An 11,303-nucleotide genomic window follows, 5' to 3' on the forward strand; every position below is an offset into this window, starting at 1 on the left:
TCTCACTTGTTTTATACTTGAGACATCTGAATACAGTGGAAGATCCAGCTATATAATTCTGGAGCTCGCCCCAAAATGATTCCTCACACAAACTAAGAATGTGTTTGGCTGAGAAAAACACTTTGAAAATACTAATAAATATCAAAGAGCAATAGCCATCTCGGAAGTGTAAGTAAACATCAGCATAGTCATTTGGCAGATTCTGCCTTGTTGTTGATCTCAAAGGCTAAAAAATTTCTGTTAAGAATAGGTGTACAGTTCTCTATTCTTAACACCTTCAGTCAAAAAGAACATGCATATTTTAATGCCTTAAAATGATATACTGAAGTACTGACTGTAGGAATTGTGTGAATAAGTAACAGTTCAAAAATGTACAATGAAAGTACACTTCCAGTCAGGGATGGTATATTCCCATTGTAGACACAACTTCTTTGTTATTTTGAGATGTCAAGCATCGTGTATTTTACCTGTTTAGGGGCTATATATTTTTATTCTTATATTTTTCCATATTTTCCAGATGAGGTTGAGTGGCTTTGGCAGCATTTTGACTCTGTGGAAATTGCTTTTGATGATCGATTAGACATCTGGAGCCATGCTCAATTTGGGGTTAACTGTTGCCTTCTACTGAAAGAAAACCTTCTTGACTCTTCTACTCAGTACTATGTTTACTGGAAGATGTAGTATTTCCAAACCCCTGGGAATACCAAGCTCTGTTTCATTCTCCTTTTGGTTTAATCATTTTATATTATCATCACTGAATATTCAAGACTAGATAACATCTGAAGATAATTTTTTCAAACACTTCTATAGGCTGAAAGTCCACACCCAAGCAACATATGCTTTAAAAGGTAAGGGATTTCTTGATACAGCAAAATGTGGCACAAGCCATCACATGGAAAAACAGAGGAAGGACTGTTTATCTTCTTCTTCTTTTTTTTTTTTTTTTTTTTTTTTTTTGGTGCTGGTCCTGAGACTGGGCCTTGTCTCTAGGCTTTTGTGCTTAAGGCTAACACTCTTCCCAATCTGTTGAGATACGAAATCATCAAACTTTATAAACTACTGTTTTGTAGTTCAGAATTATCATAATCTTCATACACAATCTTAATGCTTCATACCCAATTAATTCACATTTTAACTCACTTCTCTCACACTTTAATAATTAATAATAATAATGTTCCAAATGACACTTCAATGTGTCTCGGTAGGAACCTTTGGTTTTGCTTTGTCTCCAATTTTGAATTTTCAGATTAGAAATGCTCAATTTACAATCCCAATCTATTCCTATTTTTCTTCAGTATTTAACTTCAGAAGAATCGGCCTTTAGAAGGGTCTTTTAGGAATTAACACATCCCGTTTCTTCTCGAAAGTTGAGAAACCCCTTGCGCGTCACTTTGGCTTGTTCTTCGCTTCCAGTACATTTAAGACACAATCTCGTCGGCTTGTGTGGTCCCCGGGATAGAAGCAAGCCACAATTCCCAGGGTCCTCTGCAGGATCCCTGTTGGCCAGGAACGGTGCGCAAACAAGGCCAGGAGAGATCACGGCCTCCCCGCCCCGCCCCAACCCCGGAGCCTCCGGAGGGGCTTGGAGCGGGAGCGGCGCCCCGCGTTTCCAGAGCTGTCTTGAGGCGCCGCCCACCTCTCCCGCAGCAGCGGCCTCACAATGGTTGCTATGGCGACGATGATATGCTAGCAGCCAGCAGACCCGAGGACCAACAAGGCGATCCAGCTGTCCTGGGACCCGGGCGCTGAGCAGGGGGACCCCAGTGGCCGGGCCGTGCGTCTCGGGAGCGGCGTGGGGGCCCAGCGCGGGGCACACCGCGGTGTTAGACCGGGTGGCCGGGTGGCCCCAGCAGGAGGGGGCCTCGAGGCAGTTGCTATAGCGACAGTGGAGCCCCCCAAGCAACCCCGCCCCCAGGCCCAGGGACCCAGGGTCCCCGCGCGGTGACCACGTCCTCGGCCCGGGGCGCTGTCCAGCTCCGGAGCAGGGGCTGTGTGTGCCGCACGGAGGTGCGCGAAGCCCGGAACCGGAGCCCGGTGCGCCCGGTGCCGGTGGAGAGGCTCTGGCGAAGTCGGTGAGGGATGGAAGCAGCCGTGGGCCCCGCGGGCCTGGGCCCCGCGTGGGGCGAGGCGGCCGGCGAGGGCCTCCGAGCTGGGGGCCTCGTGGGCAGGGCCGGCGGCGGCGCCGGGCAGCCGGGGCAGCAAGGGAGGCGCCAGCCGCGCTCGGCCCCGGGACTCTCCGCTCCTCATCCCGCGCCAGCGCTGCGAGGACGAGGCCGCGCCGCAGCCGGCGGGGCACCGGCGGGGGCGCTGCACCGCCGCCCCTGCGCCCGCTCCAGGGGAACACGACGACCCCCTTTTCTGCCTTCAAACGCCCTGCTCACAGCCCCACCCTGCGCAGCTAGCACTGCGGGCGGGCGGGAGTGCGCGGTCTGCGGGAGCACGGTTCCGCGGGAGCACGGTTCCGAGCCCTCGCCGCTCGCGAGCTCAGCCCCGAGCATCTCCGGAAGGCAGGCGGAGCACGCGCCGCCAGGAGCACCGAGAGCCACAGAACACCGGCGCCGAGCCCTGCCTCAGACCCCACGGCACCCGCCGCCTAAAGCAAGCCTGGGGCCCGGAAGTTGGAGTGCTAGACTCCGACAACGGATAAGAAAGAAGGAAAGAGAGAGAAGGAAGAAAAGAAAAGAGGAAAGGAGAAAGGAGGAAAGGAGAAGGGAGGAAAGGAGGGGAGGGGAGGGAGGGGATGGGAGCTGGGAGCGGAGGGAAGGAGGGAGGGGAGAGAGGAGAGAGGAAAGGGGAGAGAGGGGAAAGGAGGGGAGGAGGAGAAGGAAGAGGGAGGGAGAGGGGACAGAGGGGGGAGAGGAAGAGAGAGGGTGAGGGACAGAGAGAGGAGAGAGGGGGGAGAGAGGGGGAGAGAGTTGGGGGAGGGGAGAGGAGAGAGAGGGGAGAGAGAAGGGGAAGAGAGGGGGAGAGAGAGGAGAGAGAGGGGAGAGGAGAGAGGAGAGGGGAAGGGAGAGAGGAGAGGGGAGAGGAGGGGAGATGAGAGGGGAAGGGGGAGGGGAGATGAGAGGGCAGGGGGAGAGGAGAGGAGAGAAGATGGGGGAGAGGACATGAGAGGATAGGGGGAGAGGGGAGAGGAGGGGAGGGGGAGGAGGGGAGAGGAGAGGGGGGAGGGGAGAGGGGAGGAGAGGAGGGGAGGGCAGAGGAGAGGAAAGAGGAGAGGAGGGAAGAGGAGAGAAGGGAGGAGAGGAGGGGAGAGGGGAGGAGAGGAGGGAAGAGGAGAGGAGGGGAGGGGAGAGGAGAGGAGAGGAGAGGGAAGGAGAGAGGAAGGAAGGAAGGAAGGAAGGAAGGAAGGAAGGAAGGAAGGAAGGAAGGAAGGAAGGAAGGGGATGAAGGGAGGGAGGGAAGGAAGGATAGAGAGCAACCACACTTTTAGGCATTTCTTCCAGTTTACATTACATCTCTGTACATACATATATTTATGTATTCTCACACATTTCAAATTTTAAAACGATAAAATAATGTAATACTTTCACTGAAACATAATTTTGGTAGACTCTAGGTTAATGATAGATACTGTCTCTGTACACAAACATTAGAGACAGTTTGGCAATTTAGTGTTGACTCAGATCAGAAATGGACTAATTATGCTTTTGGGTTTTTAAGATGGAATTCAGAAGCCTTCTAACCACCTAAGCCACTGCCAGGAAATAGCTGCAGCACTAAAAGAAACTTGGCTCTGAAAATAGTGGAGTTAATAGTAGCTCAACACAAATTAGGCCTTAAACAAGTGAGCATTTATAGCAATAAGGCTTCAGGAAGAAAAGATAACTTCAGTAAATAGCCCAAGAAAGTATTCACTTCCAACTTATTTGCTTTTGCAATTAGGCCCCTGAGTAGGATGCTTTTCCAACAGTGATTTTGCTTGAGGCCAGTTCTAAGTGCTGGATATGAAGGAAACAAACCCATTTGTGAGAATATAACCATTGGCTGGGAAACTCCTTCCACTAGACCAATAGTTCCCATTTTAGGCCACAGAAAACATTACCACAGAGCTTTCTTTTCTTTTTTAAACCTTTCTTTCAAAGCTTTTTAGAAGTTTTTTTTTTATTATAAAGGTGATGGACAGAGGAGTTAGTTTTATAAGTCAGGTAATAAGTACATTTCTTTTTTAACAATATCACCTCTTCCTTCATTCTCTCCCAGTGCCCCTCCCTCCCCATCCACAAGTAATACATTTCATTTTTAATAGTTTCTGACACCACTGCTGCATTTGTTCACCCTATGTCTCTCCATTTTTGTGCACTCCCTTGCCCACCCCACCCGAAGACAAGACAAACAAAAAAAAAAAAAGAAAAAAACCCTCTTGTTTCCTTTTACTGGAGTTCATTTTGATAAATATTATTTTATATGACCAGAGGCACAGACACATTGTGTCTTTTGGTTCCTCTCCTGAGTATCCTCCTTTTGGTCTCACTGTGTGTGAATGCCTTGAGTCCTGTATAATTTATCATGCCTCTGGGTATTTTAGATCTAGCTTCACATCTGAGAGAAAAATATATGCCATTTGTCATTTTGAGCTTGGCTTACTTCACCTAACATGATTTTCCTAGGTCTATCCATTTCCCTGAAAATGACGAGTTATTCTTTCTAATGACTGTATAAAAGTCCTTTGTGTATAGGTACCACATTTTTTATCTACTTATCTGTTGTAGAGCATTTGGGCTGTTGCTGTAACTTGACTATTTTGAATAGTGCAACAATGAACATGGATGTGCATGAGTCTTTACAATACCCTGCCTTGTAATGTTCTGGGTAGGTGCCCAGGCATGTTATGGCAACAGTGTAGGGAACATCTATGTTTGTTTTTTTTTTTGAGGAATCTTCAGACTGCTGTCCAGAGCAATTGTTCTAGTTTACATTCTCACCAACGGTGCAATAGGGTTGGTTCCTTTTCCCTCACATCCCACCAACATTTGTTCAAATTTACGATGTTGGCCATCTAACTGGCATGAGATGAAATCTCATGTTTTGATTTGCATCAAATCAAACAAAGTATATTTGTTTTAGAAACTATGGGATTTCAGGTACAATGGAGAAAGGCACAGATCAACCATAAACCAACTTTCTTCCATTTGAGTACGCTTGTTTGTATTCCATGACATGAATATCTGTATTTATCTACTGACAGGTTTAGATGTGCTTTCTATACATTGTTACAATGTTTAAAGGCAAATTTAGTATTATACAATGTGATCTCATTTGTACTTTTTAATTATGCTTATGTCTAGACCTATACCTGATAATGGACTCCAGAAGAAAGTCTGAAAGGATGTAAACCACTGAATTAACAAAGGTTATATATTAATCAGCTTTCAATCACTTTATCAAATACCTTAGACAAAGTGACTTTGAGAAGAAGATGTTTTTGTTTGTAGTTTTGAAGGTTGTAGTCCATGACTGATTAGCCCTGTTGCTTTCAGGAGCATGTGGAGAAAGAGGTCCATTCACCTTGTAGCTGGGTGTGAAAAAAGGAAGAAAAGGGATCAGGGTCCCACTATCTATCTCCTGCAAGGGCTTGACCTTGATGGTCCAAGATCTTCCCTTGCGCCCCATCTCTTAAAGTGTCCACCTTTTCCCAACAGCATCAAGCTGAGGACTGAACCTTCAAAGCATGAACATTCATGGAAAATTCTAGAGCCAAACCTCAGCAGGTTACCTCTGGGGAGAGTAGAAGAATGGAAAGAAAACAGGTAACTAAGAAAAAGCATCACTTTTAATTCTGTACACCCTATTTCATTTCTTCAGAATATGTACACAATTTTTAAAATTCTAAATGTAACAAAGGCAAGGAACATTTTAAGAAAGAGAATAAGTCACTCTCAGGAACCAATGCCTTCACCACAGAACTAATCTTGCTTCCTTAAAAATACTTGAGTAATGATGTAGAAAAAATAAGTACTTCCAACATAATTAGAAAAGTAAATAAAAATGAATGTTTTTAAACTATGGCTATGTCTGTGCTAATGATGTCTATGCAGAAATACATTAATATTTTATCAGTGAATTGTTTAAATATATATGCAAAAAATGTAGATGTACTCTCATATTATTTACAAAAACTAACTCAAAATTGAGTAAAGATTTTAACATGTAAACTAAAATTATAATTTTTTTTGTTTTTAGTGCCAGTCCTGGGGCTTGAACTCAGGGCCTGAGCACCGTCCCTGAGGCTCTTTTGTTCAAGGCTAACACTCTACCACTTGAGCCAAAGAGCTGCTTCTGGCTTTTTCTGTGTATGTGGTACTGAGGAATAAAACCCAGAGCTTTACACATGCTAGGGGAGCACTCTACCAGTAAACCACCTTCCCAGCCCTATAAAATTCATAAAAGAAAAGTTCTATGGCGTTGTATTTGGCAACAGTATTTTGTGTGTGTCACTGACAATATAAAAAGTGAAAAAAATGATAAATTGAGCAAATTTAAAATTTTTATGTATCAAAAGATACTACCAACAAAGTGAAAAAGTAACCCAATGAATAGAAAACAGTATCTGTAATCATATGCATAATTAGGTGTTAATACCCAGAAAATATAAAGAACATCTAAAAAGAAATGACAAAAAATAGTTCTATTGAGGCTTCAACTGTTTCGATAAGATTCACCACATTACCGAGCGTGTATTTCAAGTACTAATGTAAATGTCAATCTTGTCTAAAACTACTTACATAGAAATCTTTAGAATAAAATTTAGCCAAATGTCTATGGCCTTCTCAAGTTGACACAGATAAATTAACCATCACAGATAAAAATGACCCAAATCCACCAACCAATGAATCAGTGAATAATGGAACATTATTCAGCCTTAAAAAGGAATGAAGTTCTAAAAGCATTGTGATACAAGAAATGAGACATGATGCGTTGGGAAGGTGGCTCAGTGGTAGAGCGCTTGCCTTGCATGCCTGAGGCCCTGGGTTCGATTCCTCAGCACCACATAAGAAAAAAGCCGGAAGTGGCGCTGGGGCTCAAGTGGTAGATCGCTAGCCTTGAGCTGAAGAGCTGAGGAACAGCGCCTAGGCCCAGAGTTTAGGCCCCACGACCAGACCCCAAAAAAAAAAAATGAGACATGAAAGGGCAAACAGTTTATGTGATTCCACTTACATAAAGCAGCTAGAGTAGTAAAAATTACACAGACCAAAAATAGGATGATGGCTAAGGTACATAAGAGATACAGAAAATAGTTGTTTGATGGGTCAAGAAGCAAAAACGTTCAGAAGTAGTTACACAACAATGTGTCTATGTAATCACTATTAAAGTGTGCTCTTAAAATATGGATAATATTATGCACACACAATAAAATTGAATTTATTATGCTAAATGTTTTACGTGGACTCTGTCACATAATCCCTTTGTAATCTCTACTTACAGATAACAAAGCCACCTACAGAAAATGAGTTGTTGAGGCCAGACTAGTATGAATCAGATCTGTGATCCAACCCTTCACTGTCTGCCTTTAATACCTGCATGCTTAGTCACTGTGTTACACTATAAACAGTGACCACATTAAGGTAATAAGAAAATAAGCAAATTAAAATATTTTCCAAATAATCTAAAGTTGACTCAATACCTCAAAAATTCAAGGATTGGACTTCCAGAAAGATGTTAAATCCAGATTGCTGTTAGTAACTATGCTCCTAAAATAAACATACATTGACTTTAATCATATAGAAGCATCTCCAAGCCCTAACATCTCCAGTAATAAAATGAGAAAACAGAACCTGGCATCTGCCCCATATTCCTGCATGTCCTGCATGTCTTCAGACATTTTGTAGTTTTCCTATTTGTATTAATACCTTTTTTTTTTAAGTGAGGTCAATCCTTCAACTGACATTTATTGAGCACTTACTGTATGTACACATACTGTGGTGGGTTCTATTCAAACAAAGGACAGCAGTCCTTGTGTACGAATAAGAGTTATCTAGTAAGCAAATAAAGTGTCTCTAGGCTCCATGTCAATGCACCTCTTAGATGAGCCCCTATTGATATATGGGCTTCTGCAGGCAAATCTAAGTGAACCCTTCTAAGGAGCCTCTATCTGCTATCTCATTGAGGAGACAGACACAGGAGGTTCATGAGTCCAATGCCATCTTGGGCCACACAGCAAGACTGTCCAATAGAAAGAACAGTCACCATGGATGCTTATACACTTACAGTAGAATAACTTAATGGTTAAGGCTTGGGCTGTGGAGTTTGACTGTCTGCATCTGTATGTGCCATCTGTTCCCTGTGAAATCTCAAGCATCTTACCCTGCCTGTGCCTCTATCTTTACAACCATCAAGGCAGAACACAAATAGGCACCAACCTTCACAGGGTTGTTGTGAAGATCCTGTAGCTAAAATATGTAAAGCACTCAGAACAACATCTGCTATATACTAAACAGTCAGAAAAATAACCACCATAGAGATACATCAAATAGCTACATAGTAGCAACAGACTGTTCCAAGGACAGATGGGAGAATACATGGCCATCCAAGAGAAAAAGAAATTTAGAGATATTTCAAAGATGATGGCACAAAGGTCTGTAACGGCTCAATGCCATGCCTAAGCCCAGACAGATGATCAGCAGCACCAGAGCACAAGCCTGTGCCACAACATAACACCCTCAGAGAGGAGAAGGTAAGAGAACCCCAAAATGACCCTCCCCTTAAGGTGTAAACTGTAGTTCTTGTCTACTTCAGTAATTGTGAATTATAAACTTAGAAGTAGTCATATGTTTATAATCAATTCTATCAGGATGAGAGACAGCTGAGAGACTGCACACTGTGTGTGTGGATAGAAGGGAAGGATGTAACAACTGATTACAAGTAAAAGACTTTAGGATATAACTACTTAGGGAAAAAGTAACCTGGATAATGGCTCCGAGAACCAGCCCACTTAAACAGGGTCACAAGAATGAATCCAAAAATCGCTCCTCAGCCCTATCCTAGGCAAACCTTCCAATCTGCAGGTCTTGAATGGACATCACAGAAGCCATGAAGCAGATGCAGAGAATGTGCTGGGCAAGCAGTGGAGATTGGATCCCAGAAATACCTCCACTCTGTAACTGCTGCCATTTCAGCTCAGTCCCCCTACCGAAGGTTCTCCTTTCCTGTTCAATCCATGCCTTGCTCTCCTAGCCTCCCTCTCTACAACCTTTCCTCTCACTAATGTCTTACAGATTATCCCAATGTCCGCAGAATCATGCCACACTTCCCAATCACCATGTCTTTGACCCTTCTTCCCATTACTCCTAAAATTATGTCGCTGTCCTATGATCCCACCCACTGCAACCACGCAAAACTGGCAAAATCCTTTCTCTCAGCCATGCCAGCCAGTCCATGGAGCCATCCTTCAATAAGATAGCCGTGACAACCTAAATCCAAAGCATTTGACCGATTCTTCATTTCCCATTCAGGCACTGGGTTATCGTCTCAACAGTTCCTGGCTAAACAAATGCTCAGGACTGGATAAATACTAGTTTTTACAGCAGAGATGAGAGCAGAGGCTGGGAAAACTGAGGTGCAGAGGAGAAGCTAGGAAAGATACGCATTCAATAGCACAGACCTACTATGTGCTTAGCAGACCTACTATGTGCTCTAAGTGTTCAACATATTTCATCTCACCTAGTCCTCTAATCCCACAAGATAGGAGCTACTGTTTATTACTAGCACATTAAAGGGAGGAAACAGGCACAAATGTACTGAGTAATTTTCCCAAGGTTATACTATGGAGTTAGGAATTAAATCTGGCCAGACAGCTCCTCCTGTTGCTTTTCTGCAGCCATATCACCTGTGCCCCTGAAAACCCCTTCAGTCGTTCAACCCTCTAGATGCATTACCTTTGTGAATCAGAAGCTTACTTTGTAGCTTATCATAGTCTCAGCATATTCCCACCTACTGCTTAGCCAGGAATGAAACATCAGCTCTAGCAAGATCTCCCACAACAGTAATTACAGTATGATGAAACTTAAAGTCAAAACATCCCCTGTAACAGAAGAAAAACAGATGTCTAAGATAGACTGGTCCTTGGACCACTCACCCAGTTCAACAACTTTCCATCATTCCATTTCCACATAAAACAATCACTCTGAATTATTTTGATAGAATTACAAGTGGAATATATGATGAGAACATTACAGATACACAAGTCATCGGTCACGTGTATTAAAAGCTTAATTTAATCTATGATTAAACAAGTACAATGGATAGGAAAATAACAAAAAATGATGAAGATTCATATTATGACAACATTCAGGATCCAGTTCAGGCTACAAATAATTTAATATTAAACATCCTACTAACATAAGCAAAAGTGTTCATTCCGAATGTGCCAGATAATTTTCCTAATCTTTCATCAGAAAATTCAGAGCGGAGAGTGAATAAGTCTTTATGAATGTACACAATGTTCTCTCAGGAATAAAATAGGAAAATTAGTTTACCAGTACCTTCAACTTTGAAGCTCTGAGAGGCTTACGACCCAATACCAGTCCTAGGAAATTTGAGTTACAAACCCCTCCCCCCCACCCCGAAAAACTTTTAAATAGCAAACCAAAAGTTTAAATGTTTACCAAACAGAAGAGAAGGGAACTGGATGTCTACGCTGTTTGGGTCAGAAAGCGATGTTTTTCTCCCCTTCATTAAAATTTAAAAATAATAATAAAAAGTCTGGCAAAAAGAAAAAGAACAAGAAAACAGAAAAACAGGAAAGAGATCACAGCAGGAGAAATAAGATAGCCAGCATGTATTCAAAACTTACCCAACTTGACTTGTTGACTCAACAGTTTATTTTTCCTACTTTGCCGGTTAAGGTCAGATAGTGGCTTGGCTTTGGTTGCTGTTTCTTTTCTTTTGATCCCAGAGTCCCATGAAAATTACACCAAATTTTGGATGGGATCTGACCCCGTCTCCCATTAGGGGGAGGGGGGAAAAGTTTGAAGCTCGTCTTCCTGATTTCTTCTTGGGAAGAATCAATAAATAGTAAGTGGCCAGCAGGAGACGACGTGGGGGACGTGCCTGGCTGACGTTGGGCCCGCCAAGTTTCTCTGCACAGCTGTCCAGATGTGCTTCATCTGGTTCCTCCGCCCTAAATCGGTCCTGCCGCCGCTGGCAGATGCCTCCGCTCATTGGTGGCTGTGGCTTGCTCCTTACGGCCGATTGGTGGAGCAGCCCGCCACTCTTGAGGCCTTTGGCCCGCCCCTGGTCGCCGAGCCAGCGGGCTGCGTTCTGCAAAGGAACCTGGAAGAACTGGGCGGTCGCTGACGTGGCGA

The 11,303-nt window shown here is 43.7% G+C and overlaps 1 protein-coding gene and 1 long non-coding RNA gene across 9 annotated transcripts in view; one reads left to right on the plus strand and one right to left on the minus strand.

The window, feature by feature from the left end:
* Nucleotides 1-11,095, minus strand: part of Tmem45a (transmembrane protein 45A) — a 63,496-nt gene extending 52,401 nt beyond the window's left edge. For 2 of the 8 annotated variants that reach the window (XM_070028738.1, XM_070028729.1), the window contains exons 1-2: nucleotides 10,793-11,095; nucleotides 5,393-5,515 (exon numbers count right to left, since the gene is read on the minus strand). In XM_070028738.1, the coding sequence (XP_069884839.1) occupies nucleotides 5,393-5,455 (63 nt within the window). In that variant the 5' untranslated portion in view covers nucleotides 5,456-5,515; nucleotides 10,793-11,095. Of the gene's footprint in view, nucleotides 1-5,392; nucleotides 5,516-9,875; nucleotides 10,022-10,481; nucleotides 10,532-10,604; nucleotides 10,669-10,792 lie in introns of those variants that run through there. The other 6 variants (XM_070028730.1, XM_070028732.1, XM_070028733.1 and 3 more) reach the window with 5 other exon arrangements.
* On the plus strand, nucleotides 1,985-7,575 carry LOC138832408 (uncharacterized). Its single transcript, XR_011373552.1, has 4 exons — nucleotides 1,985-2,072; nucleotides 5,289-5,353; nucleotides 5,643-5,750; nucleotides 7,426-7,575. It is a non-coding gene; the product is annotated as an uncharacterized lncRNA (long non-coding RNA).
* Nucleotides 11,096-11,303: the final 208 nt, after the last annotated feature.

This window comes from Dipodomys merriami, unplaced genomic scaffold (assembly GCF_024711535.1).
Source record: "Dipodomys merriami isolate MVZ:Mamm:240054 unplaced genomic scaffold, mDipMer1.0.p SCAF_2, whole genome shotgun sequence".
NCBI classification, from domain to species: Eukaryota; Metazoa; Chordata; class Mammalia; order Rodentia; family Heteromyidae; genus Dipodomys; species Dipodomys merriami.